Source organism: Dermochelys coriacea, chromosome 4 (genome assembly GCF_009764565.3).
Source record: "Dermochelys coriacea isolate rDerCor1 chromosome 4, rDerCor1.pri.v4, whole genome shotgun sequence".
In the NCBI taxonomy this organism is placed as follows: Eukaryota; Metazoa; Chordata; order Testudines; family Dermochelyidae; genus Dermochelys; species Dermochelys coriacea.
This window is the reverse complement of record NC_050071.1, coordinates 61,251,092-61,271,606: the sequence shown is the minus strand read 5'-3', so window position 1 is coordinate 61,271,606 and position 20,515 is coordinate 61,251,092. Positions and strand designations below refer to the sequence as shown.

The 20,515-nt window shown below is 40.3% G+C and overlaps 1 protein-coding gene across 33 annotated transcripts in view; it reads right to left on the bottom strand.

The window, feature by feature from the left end:
• TRIM2 (tripartite motif containing 2) overlaps positions 1-20,515 on the bottom strand; it is a 120,619-nt gene that overhangs the window by 22,941 nt on the left and 77,163 nt on the right. For all 33 annotated transcript variants that reach the window (XM_038398331.2, XM_038398333.2, XM_043513150.1 and 30 more), the window contains 4 exons: positions 18,134-18,285; positions 15,966-16,146; positions 13,521-14,244; positions 1,188-1,291 (listed from right to left, as the gene is read on the bottom strand). In XM_038398331.2, the coding sequence (XP_038254259.1) occupies positions 1,188-1,291; positions 13,521-14,244; positions 15,966-16,146; positions 18,134-18,285 (1,161 nt within the window). The remainder of the gene's footprint in view (positions 1-1,187; positions 1,292-13,520; positions 14,245-15,965; positions 16,147-18,133; positions 18,286-20,515) is intronic.

Here is a 20,515-nt window from a genome sequence, read left to right as displayed (position 1 = left end):
CCAATTTAGGCCTCAACCAGGATCCTAACTTTATTGTAAACAAGTACTTTGCACTTACATAGCACCATTCTTGCAATAATCTCAAAATGCTTTACAGACATTAGTGAAGTAATCTTCACAACATCTCCCTGAGGTAAGAAAGTGGTGTGATTCCCATATTATAAATGAAAAAAGTGAGGCACAGAGACACTTAGCCAAGGTTTCACAAGAAGTCTGTGGAAGAGAGGAGGATAGAATGTAGAATAGAATTTCAACATCTAATTACCTGAGTTACGGGTAAATATTGGGTGATATCCTGAGAGGTGCTAAGGTACTTACCACCTTTCAGAGTTTAGCCCACTGGCTGTGTCTTCATGACAGGTAATTAGATATTGAAATTCCATTTGTGGCTGCAAATACAATTTTGCACTTGTATTTCATGTAAGAGCATGTTTAGAAGCTAATGAAAATTTGATCCTATGTCTCTTTGAAAACGTGTTTAGTTTATTAATAAAAACAAGTTTTTACTGCAGTTGACACTGCAAATCCAATATTCTAAGGGAAGAGGAAACTATCACATTAAACTCCAACCATATGTGCAGTCAGAATGGAGCTGATAAATCCTTAATGGTGAAGATGATACATGATAAAAGGGAGGGAAAAACCCATCCACCCAGTTTGATCTTCACACAGGAAATTGAATCTGAACACCTAAAACCAGGCTACTGTGGTTATTGGGGCTGCCGCTATAGAAATCAACATTTGGATGATAATATCAGAGAGAAGAGTAAATTAAAACAGACTGATGTGAAACTAAAAGGTATTTGAAAATGAAACCGATATTGGTTTTTGTTTTTCCTCAAAAAAATCAGATTACGCAAGAGAAAGTTTGGGCACTGCATTCTGGATTTTATTTGGGAACACTGATTGAAGGAATAAAACTTGTAACGCAAAGTCAGTATTTTTCTAATATGACTGCTGATCAATCTCATCTTTATATTCAAAGATAATAAAAAGGGAAGCAATTCTAGCACATGCTGTAGCAGATCTGATATGAATCTGAAACAGCTACTATATTTCAAAAAAAATATCAGAGTGATCCTGAATGCTGAGCAGGGCAGGCTTCTCTACATTTTCTAGCCATGGTTGTATCTTACAAGGCTTATCTTTAATACAGTAAAATACTGATATTAAAAGAGTTGCAATACCTGTACACATTGGTTGTTACTGTCTGCAATTAATATTTTTCCATTTGTAGATGCAGCTACCCCCTGAAGATTTGTAAATTCTCCTTTGTTTCTTCCTTTGGTACCTAAAATTGGATATAAAGCACATAACGAATCAGGTTACACAGATCAAATCAGTTAGGGCTTTCAATTCCAACACTTAAATTAGGTTTCATTTTGTCCTTATACTCTAGATTTCTAATGTGAATTGTTCCTGTTACCATCACCAGTCAAAAGGAACATGTATCTGAAAGCAAAAAATCCCAGTAAATGACAGAGGCATTGTCCTCTTAGTACGTAGTCCTCTTAATACCTCCGAGTACATCTTCACCACCCACCGTCTCGGCGGGTAGTGATCGATCTATCGGGGATTGATTTATCGTGTCTCGTCTAGACACGATAAATCGATCCCCGAATTGATGCCTGTACTCCACCTCAGCAGGAGGAGTAAGCGGAGTCGACGGGGGAGCCGCTATGGTTGACTCGCCGCCATGAGGACAGCCAGGTAACTCGAACTAAGATACTTCGACTTCAGCTACGCGAATAGCGTAGTGGAAGTTGTGTATCTTAGTTTGAACACCCCCTCTACCCCCAGTGTAGCCCAGGCCTCAGTCTGACTGCCATTTTAACCCCTTCAAGTAGTAATCCCTTTTCCCTTTCAGAAATCATGGTACCTTCATACTTTACATCGTTCTGTGACAACAGGAAAATGCTTCTCAAAAGAATGGTGGCTATTAGACTTCATGTTAGCTCAGACATACGATAGCGATGGGTATTAAAATAAGAACCTGGACAGATGGAGGAGTGTAAAATATGGGCCTATGCAGTCTGGACCAGTGAAATTAGAAGTTTAGTTAGACCATATCTGAGAGTGTTTTTGTGAGAGATCTTTCCAGCCATTTCAAACGGGAAGCTTGCCGGTCATCTGTACATATAATTTCCAGTTTATATAAGGTTTTCCAGACCTTATTAAGATGGTAAATTCTTTGAGGCAGGGACTGTTTTCTTAAGGATTTGTTTTGCATCCATCACAACAGAGACCTAATTCTGATTGGGATCTCTGAATGCTACTGCAGTATAAATATTAAACAACAACAACTGAGATAGAGCAATACATGTACTACCACCACCATCACCTTACAAGTGCCTTGTAAAATCAACTAATGAATTTTCACAATATTGCTGTGATGTAATTAGGTATTACTCCGATTTTACCAGGGAAACCGAGAAGTTAAAACTATATTTTCAGAAATGTTCACTAATTTTGGGTATCCACTTTGAGACACTTACGGGTCCATTCAAAATTAGTGAACACTTTTGATGAAGTGAGCTGTAGCTCACGAAAGCTTATGCTCAAATAAATTTGTTAGTCTCTAAGGTGCCACAAGTACTCCTTTACTTTTGAAAATGTTGATCCTACATGACTTATCCAAGACCACAGGATTCTTGGGGTACCTATGTAGGAGTGAAGGATTCTCTGTGTCCTCACCCCACCTTGTATAAACATGAAAGAATGGCCCAAACTTGCACCAAGGTGACCTGTAACTCTTAGGAATGAGCTTCTTTTCAAACAAAAAGATTCTATGCAATTTACTAAAAACTGGCTGTAATACTATTTCCATTGGGCAAATATTTTTACAAGCATTCATTGGCCACATATACCTTCTACTTAGATGTTTCAATATATAGTTTTCATTGAAAAATTGTATTTTGTTTTAGTCAACCCAAAATATCCTTTAATGCAATTAAAAATGTTCTGGCTATGATTCCAGACACAGGAGTGATGTATTAACCCTACTTTGTCTTTGGCTCTCATTAGGGATGCACATTCAAGAGCATTGCATTTGGCACTACTCCTCCTCCCTTCAATGACATTTTCTGTTGGGAAGCATGGATGTTGGGTGCACAGCTCCAGTTATTGGTCAACAAGAACATTTAATTCCTCTGCTCTTCATACTGAAACTGTATCCCTTTGTTTCTCTTAGTCTGTTCTTCCAACTACTGGGCATTTTCATTCTTTCAACCTGATACACATTTTTTATAATTATTAGAAAGGGAAAGTAAATGTTATGAGAACAGCCAGCTATACACCATTCATGCTATCCACACTGGACTCATTGCTATGTATTCTTTTAATGAGCGACACCCATAGGCATACATACTGATGATAACTTTCTGTTGTGCCCTCCAGCCAAAGGATAAGTAAGAAGCATTCCCTTTAACACTGGCAGAAGTGGGAAAGCATTTGTCATAAAACGAGCATCTGGAAACAACTAACATGAATATTATAGGGCACACAGTCTTTCCCTCAAAAAGAATGCTCTTGAAAGTTTAGGAATTTTCATTTTTAAGGTAACAGAGTATATAACAAAAGGGTACTCAGAGTGCTTTTCAATGGAACCCTGTAAATATTCATGAGAGGAAAAAGAATGGCCATTGCTCAGAAATTACAGGCATTTCCCAGTAGGAGTTATGAATAGTGATTTATTAACCCTATTCACAGGAGGTGAAATTCAGCCCACAAAAGGCCTGCGAAAGGCACATTGCAGCACATAAGCCCTTGATGTGGGGCTTAAGTTGCCCATGGGGCTTTGTTCAGTTCTTTTGTTCTGGGGTAAATTGCCATCAGGAAGAAAATTGTGCTTAAATAACTAACTTTATTTCTAATTTACACTCAACAGGAAAATGAACAACAACTTTTAGGATAGGTATTTTACTATTATAGCTGGCTGTCAAATTTTGACAAAATATCTGTTGTGGGAATTTGCAGATTGGTTTGTTTAAAGCAAAATGGTTTGTGGAGACTGTTTGACTCTGACAAAGTTCTGATGGAAAACAGGCATATCTAGAAACTTGCCTACCAGGCAGCTTTCTGTTTGAAATCTGCCTAGTTTCCTGATGGCTTCCAGGGTCCACTAATCCAAGAAACAGCCACCCACCATGCAGACTTCCTGGGGACCAGAGACCCCAGAGCTTCCAGCATCAGATACACTGAGACAGCTAGCTAGGCAGATTGCCCTGGAGACCTGGACCCAGGGCTTTCCCTTGTATAGAATTTCAAAATTTGGAGGTTTTGTTCCTAAACAAAATTTCAAAATATTGAAACCTACCACAAAATGGAATTTCCTTTCTTCACATAGCTCTAATTTTGAGCGTTTCCTTTGGATCCTAAATATGTGGTGGCTCTGTACATATAGTTGAAGCAAAAGGGCTAACTATGTGCAAAGGTTTGTGCCCAGACTTCCACCCTCTTACTTGGACAGCCATCGGCAAAAGGATATTTACTCAAACTTCATGCATGTCTTGCTATCATACACCCTCCTCCTAATGTTTGGTTTAGAACTAGAGTAAGAAATGCCTAATATTACAGAGATATGCTGAGGGAGTGGGGGAAGAAGAATGTGTGTAACACCCACAAATCTTCTATGCAAATATATATTTTAAAACCTCCATCAATGTATTGGATATTGAGGGTGCATCCAATGTTTTTAAAACTTCTGAAAATGCAGAACCAAATTCAGTAGACATTTATGCACCAGACTCAGACAGAGTTTTGTTAGAAGGGCTTTCTGGATGATTTTTGTTGGTTTGTTATACATGGACACCTCTCACTGGAAACTTGAATGAGATGAAACACATCACACAGACCATCAAATAGCAACAAATTTCTGGTCCCTACCACTCTGGAAAGGATTTGAACTACTCATTTAGCCATGAAAATTTGTGAATCCCATTACCAATTAACTAAGTCTTCCATCTGCCCAGAAATATTTGTTTGACATAAAAAGCATCAATCCATTTTTTACTGCTTATTCTGTGTTTGTTTTTACTTGGAAATACTTAGAACAATTGAGGACTGGAGACATAATCATATAGTAATTTGATTATAAAAATCCTACAACTTGATGGTGTGTGATTTTTCCCCAGTAACTCATTCACGTTCTATATACATGCAGCATTCTAGGCCGATCTTCAGCTGGTGTAAATTAAGCTAGCTCCATTGGCTTCAGTGGGGCTACTCTTACTTATGCTAGCTGAGGGGATAGTCACATGGATGCACTCTATTTTTAATATTTAAATTATAAACTCCTGGGAAGGGAAGTGCATTTTCCTTTGTTTTATACAGTGCCAAGCACATTGTCATTGCATAGTAATAAATCAAGACCAGCCTGACAGGCACAAAAAATCCAGACATGTCAGTCTGAACAGCCTTCAGATCCTACGTGAACACCACATTTTATGCACTGCATAGTGTGCCTGTACACATTCAAATCCATTCCTTCTCCACCTTCCACTGCCAGTCTGGCTAGGACTGGAGTCTGAACAATAAATGCAGGTTGGCTTGTTGGGAAGCTAAAGGCTTGCTGTAAGGGAAACCCATGAGTCTCCTGGGACTACCAGTTGCAAGTGGGTTGTGTACTCTTTGAAAATATCAAATTTCCAAGAAACTGATGGAAAAAATGCTTGCTTGCGCTGAGCTGCACACAGAAAACCCTCCTATCTGCGCAACTACTTGAGAAAGTGCATCTACATCCCTTTTTTTTGTAGAATTGCCTCAAAATTTAAAAGGAAAAACAGTAGCAGGCATACACTGTCTTATCAATGCCAAGAGAGGAGGGAATGAAAAAGTGAATGATAAAGTATGCCCTAAAGAGAGAGTTGGGAGAGAGAGCACCCTTGACACCCAATCTCAGGAAAAGGCTGCACTCAGTGCTCTTTGACCAGAAAAGGTGGGACAGTTCAGTGAAGAACTGTAGGCAGGTGTTTGTGGGAAGGAATAAAAAAGAAACAGATCCTGGAGGATCTCTTTAAAAGCATAAACAAATAATTTTGGATTTTCACAGCTATTAAGTTTAATTATTTGTCAAATGTATACCCTTATCCATTCCATTCTGAAATTCTGTGTTTGTATCATCAATTATCTAGGTAAACAATACTCTCTCTGTTGGCCCCATTCAGCATTTCATAGTCACATAAATTATTAATAAGCCCCACAATTGCTTTCAATATATGTGAGGAATCAAAAGATCAAATAAGTTTCTCAGTAGAAGGTGGAAACCAAAACATGTGAGTTTTTAAATAAATCAATTTAAGTACACATGCAAAAGCATTTACTTACACATTCAATTACGCAACTAATCACAATCTGGGTAAGTTGAAAATTTCATATTTAAGACGACAACCAGCCCACACTCTTATTCAAGGGACCAATAGTTTTGGCTCCCTAATATTGCCTCTGGAAATTGCAAGTGCACATTTGTTGTGCACCCTGAAACCTAGATGTACATTACTGAATATTAAGCTTTAAGAATTAAGGGAAGGATTTTTACAATGCTAGTAATATGCTCACTGGTTTTCATTGCTATAATGTAGCAAGTTCCACTTCCCATTAGCGTTACCTGGTAAGGGATCTACAATAGAATTACATATTTGCTAAAATAATGTTTTGATATTTTGAGCACTTTTGGACTCTCTAGTGTTTAAAACACTAAAAATGTGTGCATGTCTCTAAAGCAAGCTAATCCATGGGCATAGAAAATTAGAAAGAAATTTCATGTGCCACATCCCATGGACAGAGAATTAATCAATACCACTTCTGTATTAAGTTAGTGGCCAGCACAAAAGCACTCTCCTACCAGATTTTGATGAGTTTTCTTGTGTATAAAAAACTCAAATCCTGGTTGTAAACAAATATCCACATGCTCCATTATGGTTCTCCAATAGAGCTGTATGAACCTTTGGCTGAAAAAGCCAGAACGCTGCTAAACCTGCAAACTCAACCCAGGATTGTCAAAGGTTTACATGAACCATTCCCTCTTAATGAATTCAAGAAATGGATATATGGTTTTATTAAAAACATGCAAAACTTCTTTTCAGTCACAACTAGCCAAAATTCAAAAATGAGTCTGGAATTTGAAAATCTTAGAATAATGGGGCTGTAGGTCAAAATAGCAGGTAAAACTTCACATATGCTCATTAATTAAGGGCATTGAAAGTGCACACTGATATTGATTTGTGGTTGCAAGACCATTCAGTCAGTACTTATGCGGTTTTAGAGCTCTCTAATGGACTGTGCACATGTAGTACACAGTACATAGTCCAGTGGACAGCAAGGCAACTACTTCTCCATAGATTTTTTTTTTGATCTGGAAGAGCTATTCTGTTAAATAAATAGATATGCATTCTCCACAGAATGGGATGAAGTGACCCATGTATCCCAGTGGGGGAAAACTCCAGTGTCAGTAGACAAAGCTTCAAGTTCTAAATTTATGTTTTCAAGCAGTCAAAACAAAAACATCACATTATGTTGTTTCTGTTATAACAGAATGAAGCTGTGCTTCAACTTTCAAAATACATTTGGACTTGTTTTATAAGCAAGGCTTGCAGTATACAGACAGGGCTGTGAAAAATTGGGACTGTCCCATGAATTGCAATCCAACCAGATATCAGGTTCATGGTACAAGCTGCTCACTTGAACCAAGATATGCTGCAGTGCTAACAGAAACTACAGGTAGAAATAATATCAATCTATAGGGATTTAAACAAATTAAATTCCAGATCTCTTAATTATTTTCAAGGTATCATCTATTTTAGTATTTTTAAAAATATATTACTTTAAAAACTTATCTGACACTGTACAAAATAATTCATTTTAAAGATGGGTCAAATTCTTCCCTGGGTAAATCTACTGACTTACATCAGGGATGAATTTGGCCTTCGCTCTGTGTGCATGTGAGCGAACACGCATGAGCGACAGAGAAACTAGTGCTCATGAAGGAGGTCAGATTGACAGACATGGTAACAGAGTTCCCCTGTTTATTCTTAGAACTGGCACATCTCAGATGAAAGCTTGCACAGCTGCTCTTATGTAGCTGCACTGTTAGGCTAGGCCTCAACACTGACCCAGGGGGACCATCCCTAGTGTCTTGTGTACTCTAGGAAAGTTAGGACACAGTTTGCCACTAGTGTAGCTGCAACAGTGGGAAACGTCTGTTTTTTAAGCTTACTGTGAGTAGGGCTAGATGACTGTGTTAAAAATGCCTGAAACATGTCTATTCTAACCCCTCCATTAGAATTGCATTGGTGGACACAGCCTAGATGGAAAAAAAAATGGTTTAATCTTCACAGTTTTTTTTCCAATGACCAGTCTCTCTGATGAGACTAGCAACAAGAGTTGCGTTGGTGCTGCATATGGTAGTATTTTTTGTGAGAAGGATACATGCCCACTAGAAACTGGAGAATGTTCAACAGGAAGAATGCATTTCACTTAGGCCACCAAACAGTCATCAGGATACAAAGTCTGGCCACTACTGAAGTGGGCTGAATTTGAACCAGTGATCTAAATGTGAAGGGCTCTATATCTTGTTTTCAATTTTCTGAGACTGCACGCCCCATAAAAAGAAATGTTATTGCCAATAAAACTGAGCACCATCCTCTCCTTGAAAAGACTCATCAATATATATTGAATCTGTAATGTTCACAGGGTCATTTATTTCTCAATGCAATACACTGGTCTGCTTCTTCTGGTGATCCACTGTGCAGCTTCCTCCAATATGCACTTTACTTCTCTCTGTTCTACTTTTAATATCTCCCCTTCAAAATAGATTGTTAGGTCCATTTTCAAAAAGAGAATGTTAATTTTAACCTAGATACTATGATAATGAATTATGTAATCAAACGGATATGGCTAATTATATGCACAAAGAAACCAGTTATGATTGTATGTCTATCACAATTCTTAATTATTAATGTATTCTGGTCTTTAACATTTGTTCAATCACTCTCTTCAGTGACTGGCAAAGCCCGCATATTGTCCTGTTAGAAAATTCCATACATGAACCTCTGTAGACCTGATTTTTTAAATATTATAATCTTGCTCATTTTTCCCCTCCCCAAGTCCTAGGGAAATTTATAGATTTAATATTTAGTTACCTTGTATTATTTTAAGATACTGTAAAATAAAGTATAGGCCTTTTTAGTTAATGAGTTGTTATATTCAGAGGCACAAACTATATTAAAAAAAGAATTAAGACAGAGTAATTGTAAATGAGACTGAGATGTTGTATTTATTTCCAAAACAAGCACTATAAGCCCAGGAATTTAGAGATAAGGTTAAACTAAAATAAATAGTCCAAATATGTTAAGGTATGGAAATGTACAGTTAAGACATCCAAACAACTTTAACTCTGCCCTGTAGTGACATCATGCAATAGCTGTATATGATTAAGGCATTTAGCTTTTGTAGTCCCAGATTAGTTAAAAAAATTTAAAGACACATAGGATTCTTTTCTTTCCGCCACTTACCATGTGAGAAATTTTAAAAAAGATGTTTAATCTGAGACCATACATGTAATCACGTGGTTATTGCGGTGTCACTATAGCAAGGTTAAGTAATAGTTAAGATTTTAACATACTTTATCCGAAGTCACTGATATATATTCTCAACCAGAGTCCCATTTTAACAGTTTTTGTCTTGACATTTCTCCTTTTAACAAAATATTAACATTTTCATACAATAATAATAACAAACAAGAAAACCAAAAAGAGACTATTACTATATGCTATTTCTAATGTTCTGAAGGGATGCAATACCCTCTGGGTGCTTACACTGTTCTGGAGCAGCATGAAACAGCCACAATGTACACATCAATTTTCTCCTCCTTCCAGAGTTTTCTCTTCTCTCCTCATCCTATATTCTCCTGCTCATACCCCCCAGTTTTCGCTTCCCTCTGGCATCCCATTTTTCCGGCTCATACATAAGATGCTTCTACTGCCCTATATTTCCCTAGGGACACACACACCACATTTCCCCCTCAAATCTAAAGCTTTTGTCCTTCCTGCAGAACTGATGCAATAGCTAGTTTTGGGGGGGGAAGAAATTAGGGTTAATGATAATTTTTTGCCATTTTTCATAGCTTGAAGTTAATCGGGTCAGTAGAGGCTAAGGATAAAGTCTTCTATTCTAGATGTCATAGTAGCAGCCGTGTTAGTCTGTATTCGCAAAAAGAAAAGGAGTACTTGTGGCACCTTAGAGACTAACAAATTTATTAGAGCATAAGCTTTCATGAGCTACAGCTCACTTCATCGGATGCATTTGTTTTTTCCACCAAATGCATCCGATGAAGTGAGCTGTAGCTCACGAAAGCTTATGCTCTAATAAATTTGTTAGTCTCTAAGGTGCCACAAGTACTCCTTTTCTTCTTTCTATTCTAGAGAAACTCATGAAGAAAGACTTGTCCTCCCAAAATGGTTACCATACCTCATTGTATACAATGGAACGGGGCCACAGACTGACTTCAGTTAATATGTTCAGTTCAAAATAACCACTACCTTCCATTGTTCTCGGGGGGGGGGGGGGGGTGGGTGGGAACAGGAGAGAGTTAAGCTTCCTGCACAGAACATGGTAGCCTTCTTTGGTGTCAGGAGGTGGAAAAGAACATTGTGAGGAGAAGGCAAATTGAGGCTTTGGCTAGATATTGACTGTGGTGACCCAAAAAAGAGCCACAGTGGTTAAACAACAAAAGTAAAAGAAGCAGTGAGAGGCAGAAAGGCATCCTTTAAAGAGTGGAAGATAAATCCTAGTGAGGAAAATAGAAAAAAAAAAAAGAGCATAAACTCTGGCAAATGAAGTATAAAAATATAATTAGAAAGACCAAAAAAAGAATCTGAAGAACAGCTAGCCAAAGACTCCAAAAGTAATAGCAAATTTTTTTTAAATATATCAGAAGCAGAAAGCCTGCTAAACAGCCAGGTAGGCCACCGAACAATTGAGATGCTAAAGGAGCACTCAAAGATGATAAGGCCATTGCAGAGAAACTAAATGAATTCTCTGCATCAGTCTTCACTGTTGAGGATGTGAGGGAGATTCCCAAACCTGAGCCATTCTTTTGGGGTGACAGATCTGAGAAACTGTCCCAAATTGAGGTGTCATTAGAGGTGGTTTTGGAACAAAATCGATAAACTAAACAGTAATAAGTCTTTGATGGTATTCACTCAAGAGTTCTGAAGGAACTCAAATGTGAAATTGCAGGACTACTAACTGTTGTCTGTAACCTGTCATTTAAATCAGCTTCTGTACCAAATGACTGGAGGATAGCTAATGTGATGCCAATTTTTAAAAAGGGCTCCAGAGGTGACCCTGGCAACTACAGGCCAGTAAGCCTAACTTCAGTACTGGGCAAATTGGTTGAAACTATCGTAAAGAACAAAATTGACTGACACATAGATGAACATAATTTGTTGGGAAATAATCAACATGGTTTTTGTAAATGGAAATCATCCCTCACCAATCTACTAGAATTCTTTGAGGGGGTCAACAAGCACGCAGACAAAGGAGATCCAGTGGATATGGTGTATTTAGATTTTCAGAAAGCTTTTGATAAAGTCCCTAACCAAAGGCTCTTAAGCAAAATAAGCAGTCATGGGATAAGAGGGAAGGTTCTCTCATGGATTGGTAACTGGTTAAAAGATAGGAAACAAAAGAGTCGGAATAAATGGTCAGTTTTCAGAATGGAGAGAGGTAAATAGTGGTGTCCCCCAGGATCTGTACTGGGCCCAGTCCTATTTAACATACTGTATGCACAAACAATCTGGAAAAAGGGGTAAACAGTGAGGTGGCAAAATTTGCAAATGATATAAAATTACTCAAGATAGTTAAGTCCCAGGCAGACTGCGAAGAGCTACAAAAGGATCTCTCAAAACTGGGTGACTGGGCAACAAAATGGCAGATGAAATTTATTGTTGATAAATGCAAAGTAATGCACATTGGAAAACCTAATCCTAACTATACATTTAGACCAATGATGAGGTCTAAATTAGCTGTCACCACTCAAGAAAGATCTTGGCGTCATTGTGGATAGTTCTCTGAAATCATCCACTCAATGTGCAGTGGCAGTCAAAAAAGCAAACAGAATGTTGGAAATCATGAAGAAAGAAAATATCATATTGCCTCTATATAAATCCATGGTACGCCCACACCTCGAATACTGCATGCAGATATGGTCGCCCCATCTCAAAAAAGATGTATTGGAATTGGAAAAGGTTCAGAAAAGGGCAACAAAAATGATTAGGGGTATAGAACGGCCTCCGTATGAGGAGAGATTAATAAGACTGGGACTTTTCAGCATGGAAAAGAGGCCACTAAAGGGGGGTATGATAGAGGTCTATAAAATCATGAGTGGTATAGAGAAAGTAAATAAGGACGTGTTATTTACGCCTTCTCATAAATACAAGAACAAGGGGCCACCAAATGAAATTAATAGGTAGCAGGTTTAAAACAAACAAAGTATTTTTTCATGCAATGCCCTGTCAACCTCTGGAACTCCTTGCCAGAGGGTGTTGTGAAGGACAATACTCTAACAAGGTTTAAAAGGGAGCTATATAGATTCATGGAGGATAGGCCCATCAGGATGAGCAGGAATGGTGTCCCTAGCCTCTGTTTGCCAGAAGCTGTGATTGGGGGACAAGGCATGGTTCACTTGATGATAACCTGTCTGTTCATTCCCTTTGGGGCACCTGCCATTGACCACGGGCAGAGGACAGGATAGTGGGCTTGATGGACCTTTGGTCTGACCCAGTATGGCCATTCTTATGTCTTTTGAGAAGGACATGTAAACTGAGAGCAGTATTTAGATTCAGCCCTATTGAGAACAATAGGAGATAGAAGCCATTTCGAAAGAGGGGAATTATTCTTCAAATTCCCTGATAAAGAAGATGCTACTCAGCCCTGTTTTAAGGAGAATTTGGAAGGGACAGATTTTTAAAGATATTAGGTGCCAGTGGGAGTTAGGCACCGAGATAGGGCCAGATTTTTTTGAGTTAAGTGTTTTATTAAGTAGGATATAACCTCCTGCCTTGAAACCTCTACTCCCACTTACATCAATTAGGACTCCCCCCACCCCCATCCCACTAAACTTCAGATTATTATTTTGGTATCTGTTAAATGTACTGTTCACTTCACAGTACACAAGAGCCAATAAATTAAGTTCTAAACCCAACAGTAAATATTAGTCACAGGAGAATTTCTATCCTTTCACTTTCTTCTCTCTCCAGTTGTCACAGAGACAAACACATCGGGTAGGAATTCCAAGAACAAAGCTGGGTTTTTTCCCCTTTAGGGACACATGGAATGAAGTCCCATGTAACTCCTCATTTATTGTTCTAACAACTTCAAAAGCCTAGACCTGACCAGCATTAAATTTCACTTGTGTGTTGACAATTTAAAACTAGCTTTTTACCCAGTTTTCCTAAAGTGTCCTTAATTACAATTTGAATGCCATGACCCTAGTACCAATAGATAGAAGATACTTTCCTTACCCACTCTGAAGATCAAGTCATCTTCAATGGGATTCTCTTTTCTTTTGCCAGTGCTATACATACTAGCTGGTCTTTTCACAGCTTTCTGTTTCACATGGCCACTGCCAGGAGACTTAACACGCCTCTTAACTCCTTCGGTAGTAGGGGACACATCTGCTGATCTGATCACTTTAAGTTTAAATGGACTGCCCCTGATATGCTGATCATAAAGTCTCAGAGAGAGAGTAAAGTCCCCTTCTTTCTGAACAGTATACAAAAATTCATAAGTGCCATTTTTGTTGTCAAGTATTTCTCCATCCGCCACACTCCCATCAGGTGTGCTCAGTTCAGCAGTGAGGTAAGCACTCCCAGATTTACAGAGCTCCCCATCTTTGTCCTTGGTTGTTATGGTAACTGACATAGGCTGTCCAATCACAGTTTGCCTCAGCCCCTCACCTGTGGCAACTGTTTCAGATGCTATGGCATTAGTGGTTAAAATAGTACCCAGGTTGTGAATGGATTTCTTCAGTCCTTCTGTTTCTACTATGAAGTCCAGCTGGTCATTTTCACGGGGCTGCAGTGGGAAGTCCTGGTCAGCCAGCTCATTCAGCTTGTCACTCATTTGCTTCTTAACCAGTAAAACTTCAGTTTCAGTGCCATGGTTGAGTGCTTGGGCTGTAAAGTTGCTGCAACTCTTAATGCTCTCCTGGCCTTCAAGCAGGGTATTCAGCTGTGTCTGAAGGACCTGAAAGTAACATGAAACACCTGGTTCAAGTCATGTCAGGATGAGATTGTGTGACATCAAGCTGGAAATGCAAACTTATAGCTATGCAAACCCTTAAAGCACAACCTATTGTGTCATATACGTTAAAAGCTTCAATTTTTTAAAAAGTGCTGTGCCAATTCCCTGGAACCCACCAGTAAGATATGGCAAGATTCGTGGAGCACTAAGACTCAGTTTGGTGTGGACCTCCTAATGCGAAACCCTGAAGCACTGGCTTCAGAGGTCCATCAGTAGCAGCATGTAAATATTGTCGCTCCATCTGCCTCACCACTGAATGTGCTGGTAGAGCTTCCATCCCTCTGTCTGAGAACAATCACAGATTGGCTACGTTGTTGTTAAACAATGAGCTCTGCACACAGAGATACTGGTGTTTTGGAGTCACCAGATATTCCCCGATTTACGTGGGAGGATGCAGCAAGTTTCCCCAGAGTTCCTCTTCTCCCACATTTACAGTGGGTAGAAACAGTTCTGGAGACCCCAAGAAGCATGGTTATGGGGGGCAGGGGTCTCAGACTAGCTGAATGGAGAAAGTGGCCTTCAACCAAGAGAAGAGAGAAAGGAAAGAGAGAGTCTCCCTATCACAGGGGTGGACAAACTATGGCCCCGGGGGCGCATCTTCAGATGTTTTAATCCGACCCTCAAGCTCCCACCGGGGAGCAGGGGCTGAGGTTTGCCCTGCTCCAGTGCTCCAGCCAGGGGCTCGCTCCACTCCGTGCGGCTCCTGGAAGCAGTGGCATGTCCCTCCTCCAACTCCTACGCGTAGGGGCAGCCAGGGGCTCTGCACGCTGCCCCGGCTACAAGGGCCGCTCCTGCAGTTCCCATTGGCTAGGAACCACAGCCAATGGGAGCTGCAGGGGCAGCGTCTGTGGATGGGGCAGCATGCCAAGGCGCCTGGCTGCACCTCCACGTAGGAACCAGAGGGGGAACATGCCGCTGCTTCTAGGAGCTGCGGTAAGTGCCACCTGGAGCCTGCACCCCGACTCCATCCTATGCCCCACCCCCCCGTCCCAGCCCTGATCCCCCTCAGTCCCCACCCAGAGCACCTCCTGCACTCTCAACCCCACATCCCCAACCCCCAGCCAGAACCCTAACCCCACCCCCACCCAACTCTCTGCCCCAGCCAGGAACCCCCTCCTGCACCCTGCACTCCTTATTTCTAGCCCCACCCCAGAGCCCTCACCACCACCCTCAATTTTTTGAGCATTCATGGCCCGCCATACAATTTCCATACCCAGATGTGGCCCTCGGGCCAAAAAGTTTGCCAACCCCTTCTCTATCAAGAACCAGGGAGGGAAGTGTATTCCCCAGTTTTCAGCAGCCAGGAAGGTCGCGGGTAATAGGACAGTGGGAAGAGTTGTTGGGGGAGGGGGGCAGGGAAGGTAGCCTGAAATTTTGGTGGATTTTAAGTAGCCACTTCATACTTAGGTTACAACAGAGTATCCATTATACACTCAGTTTTAGCCCTTACTCTAAAATCCACAAAGTCATATCAACCTCAGAATTGGTAAGTGAGGTCTGAAAACAAGGGGTGTGGGTGTGTGTACACACACACACGCCACATCCAGTGTCTCCTGTACTCCTTTCAGCTGGACAATAATTTGACCTGTTGGCATCATGCACCCGTTATAAGAACTGGCTTATTAAATTAATAACTGTCACTGGGAAAAGAACACATCTCTTACTTTGTGTTTAAGGCCATAATTCACTTCCAGTTCCATAAGCAACACACTCTTTCGCACATTTAAAGTCTTCTGTAGTTCATCAAAAGTGGAATGAATGTCATCTACAATGCTAGCCTTTTGGTTGGCTAACTGATGTATGATTTCAGATATGAAGTGAAGTGCAGAATCTATCTCTGGAAGTCTGTGGAAGAAATAAATTACAATGATTGGCATCTCAAAAGACATTGTCTTGTCCCTTATTCCTAAAATCCTGTGATGAAAAATACTGCCTTTAAAAACCACATGGGAATGGGATTGTTTCAGCAACAGAATTCTACTCCTTTTATTACAGTTAGGATTGCCAATTTGGGTTGGATGTATGACTGAGATTTCATCACATGACATTAAAGATTCATCTTGAATTCCTTGAGATTCCAGGACAATCCTGGAACGTTAGCAACCCTACCTACAGTACAGCCATTTAACCTTTTTAAAACAAAACCAAAGATTGATAATGCACCAGTGATATTCTAGGGCCAAAGTCCTCTCTGGTGGAACTCCATTGAAACTTGGGGGAGTTTGGCTGTCTATCCTTAATTCATGCTTCTGTAGGGGCGGGGAATTGGAACTTTCCCACATCTTTCACTCTTTCCCAAAAAGTTTGAATATATTTTTCAAGATCAAGTATCATTCATGTGTTCTGTGTTGAAATACTCATGCCAAATATTTTTCTCCCCAGCATTCTACACCCCTTCCTTGGAAGGCATGTACCCTTAAGGTGCATAAACAAGACCCAGCCTCTAACATGCAGACGATAGCTAGGGGTTTTTTTTAATCCTCTTCTCTGTAATACAGTAGAACCTCAGAATTACAAACACCTCAGGAATGAAGGTTGTTCATAACTCTGAAATGTTCATAACTATGAACAAAATGTTGTGGTTGTTCTTTCAATGTTCTTTCAATGTTCAGTTGTAATACAGCTTTGAAACTTTACTATGCTGAAGAAAAATGCTGCTTTTAACCATATTAGTTTAAATGAAACAAGCACATTAACAGTTTCCTCACCTTATCAAATCTTTTTAAACTTTCCCTTTTTTTTTTTTTTTTTAAATAAAGTAGTTTACATTTCACACAGCACTATACTGTATTTGCTTTTTTGGGCGGGGTAGGGGGGAGTCGGTCTCTGCTGCTGTTTGATTGGGTACTTCCAGTTCCAAACAAGGGGTATGTGTGACCAGTCAGTTCGTAACTCTGGTGTTTGTAACTCTGAGGTTCGACTGTATTGGAGTGCATCACAGTCAATAGATTTTATCCTCACAACCAACCACATCTCTGTGAGGCAGGGAAGTATTACTCCCTGTGGTGAGGGTCCTTGCCGCCCCAGAGGGAAACGAGCCCCTCTGGTCACCAGAATGAGTGGAGCCAGGGAGCTCTGAGTCTGTCCCGCAGAGGATCAGGCGTGGCACAGGAAGTATAAAGGCACGACCCCAGAACTCACTGAGAGAGCAGCCACTGGGGAGACCAGACGCCTCTGGCCTACCTCCCGGTTGGGAGGCCGCAGTGACCTGCGGTGGACCCAAGGGCTGGACAGGCCTGCCCCAGGCCAGCTACCCGAAGGAGTGGCCAAGCCTGTGCCAGACCCCCCTGAGGATACCACCCTGATCCAAGTACCTCAAGAGGGGGAGTCTGGAAGTAGCCTGTGGACAGCTCTACCCATAAGACTCAGACTCTTTCCGTCTTCCCTAAGAACTGGGACTTTTAAAAGTATTTTTTTCTTACAATCTTAGTTCAACTAAATGAGTAACACACCATACAACTGAGCAGGAGTGTGATATTTCATCTCTCCTCAAGAGATCCAGGACTGGAACAGTGAGATAAACATTCAGAGCTGTATATAGAAGCTTGTATAAGCAGCTTCCTACTCTGTGACCAGGGGAATCAAGTGTATTTGGTCTATCACCTTCATGATGACCAAGTTCATTTAAAAAAAATTGCTAAAATATTATATATTTTAAAATGTTAATCAAAACCACATTGTAAAGGAAAACAAGTCAGGAGACCATGTTGGAGGATCTAACAGTTCCACAAGGGGCAGTGTGAACTGATTTAGACAGCAGTTTCACTAATAGCTAGACCAATCACCTAATGCACAGTAGTATGTCAAGGTGGAGCCAGAATAACTGGTGTACCTTTTGTTGACAGCATCCAACTGGACCTGTAGTGAAGCCTTGTGTTGTTCTACCACATCCTTGAGAGGTACAGTGGGGTGTTCTGCATGTTCTCCCTCTGTACATTCCCGGCACATGGCTGTCTCACAAGATTGGCAGTAAAATTCCATCACCTGGTGCAAGAGAGTGCAGTTCTAAATTTAACATTGCAGCAAAAACATCACTTGCAGCATCTCTTAGGCTACAGGAAGGATGTTATGAATTTATTATCAAAATCCTGAGACTATAGCCTGGCACAAAGATTAAGTATTTAAGAAAGTGGTAGTTTTAAAATTTGTGATACTCCTTAAAAGCTGATAGTTCCATTGATTTATTTCAAACTACCAAATGCAACTGCTTTAAATGAATTTAGTAAGAAACATCAGATCAGCAGCCCTGGAAACTGAATACCAATACAGCAGCAGCTAGCCTTAACACTCTCCTGACACTGTACAACAATAGATAACAATATCTCCATTCAGCGATGGAATGAACCACCACTGAAAACCAGGTCACTTTAGTCTTGGTGCTAATTCATCCAAAGCCTCTTTGCGGAGACTGCCAAGCAGGGTTTTTCATAATGTCGCAACATGAACTGGAGACTGATCACCAAACATGACCTTCATTTACTACTGACCTGGATCATATCTGAGCCAATGACCAAAAGGGGAAAAAGCCCTAAAAACCTCCAATCCCCTAAAAACATTATAAATGTAGATCACTACTTCGATCAGATCTCCACCTGAGATTATAAGGGAAAGAATGTTTCAACTTATTACACTGCCAGTGCAATGTTTACATTCTATTTAGAGACAAAACGAATTGTTACATTTGCTAGATCATGCACCAGAAGCTGTATATATTCACAAAAGGATAACGAACAGATAAGTCCTATATTTAAAACCTATAGGTTAGTTGAAATCATATACCATCCTCACTCACTCTCTGTGTATAAGTGTGTGTTTTTTCCAGCTAGAAAAGGACAAGGGGATGTCAGATTTATTAAAGAATATAAAGAAACTCATAGAATGTGCGTTAAAGGGAGAAGCTGGCGGCACACTCGTGAATTCCAAACAGAGTGTCAGTTTCACATGTAATTAGGCCCACGTTTTTGGCACTCAGAACTCTTAAACAGAGCCATCTGCACGGAGTATGTTGACACCAAGAAGTTTGTAAGAGAAAGAAAGAGCGAGTCAGCTATGTTCACATGAGCTAAGAAAGTTCTATAGGAGTTGCACAAAGTAACTAGCAAGACCAAGAGGGTCCTGAGAATTAGTGAGGTAAAAGAAGAAAGATTTTTATCTGTTAAGAGAATTAGTCAGTATTTTCCTCTAATAAACTTCTCTCGTCTCCACCCCCAAGATGTGGGCAACACAGATGACAAGGTTTATTTATTTGTTGGTAGCTCATGGAAACTATTTTACAAAAAAGAGTAGACAAAAGAGTAGCTGGAGAAGAGAGCATCAGGAAGAGTATAAAAGCAGAGGAAAAATATTTACAAATTAAGGCCCAGTCATGCAAACCTGAAAGGTGGTGAACACCATCAGCCCCCACCAAATTCACCGGGAATTCATGGTGCTCAGCACCTTACAGGATGAGGCCCTTTGGAGGAGATGGTATGATGGGATAATGGGATTTTGGTAAGTAATTGATCTTTAAATATTCAGGGTAAATAGGCCAAATCCCCTGAGATGGGATATTAGATGGATGGGATCTGAGTTACCCAGGAAAGAATTTTCTGTAGTATCTGGCTGGTGAATCTTGCCCATATGCTCAGGGTTTAGCTGATTGCCATATTTGGGGTCGGGAAGGAATTTTCCTCCAGGGCAGATTGGAGAGGCCCTGGAGGTTTTTCGCCTTCCTCTGTAGCATGGGGCATGGTTGACTTGAGGGAGGCTTCTCTGCTCCTTGAAGTCTTTGAACCATGATTTAAGGACTTCAATAGCTCAGACATGGGTGAGGTTTTTCATAGGAGTGGGTGGGTGAGATTCTGTGGCCTGCGCTGTGCAGGAGGTCGGACTAGATGATCAGAATGGTCCCTTCTGACCTTAGTATCTATGAATCACGATGGTGTTTCTTCATGCATGGAGAGCTGCCATTTACGGATAAAAATCAGCAAGAGGTTCAGTCTCAAGATGACGATAGAATTAAGATAAAAGAAATTTAACTTCAGACTTTAAGGTTTGACAAAGGCTGGAGACATTCATGGTTGTAAAGTATACTGAAATTAACAACAATGAAGAAAAATAAATATCAGACTTTAGACAACTCTGAAGGTCTTTGCCATATGGCCATGCACTTCATTTCCTTTGCCTTATTCTACATCACTGTCAAAATGTTTTTAACTCTGTTTCTTATTTGATG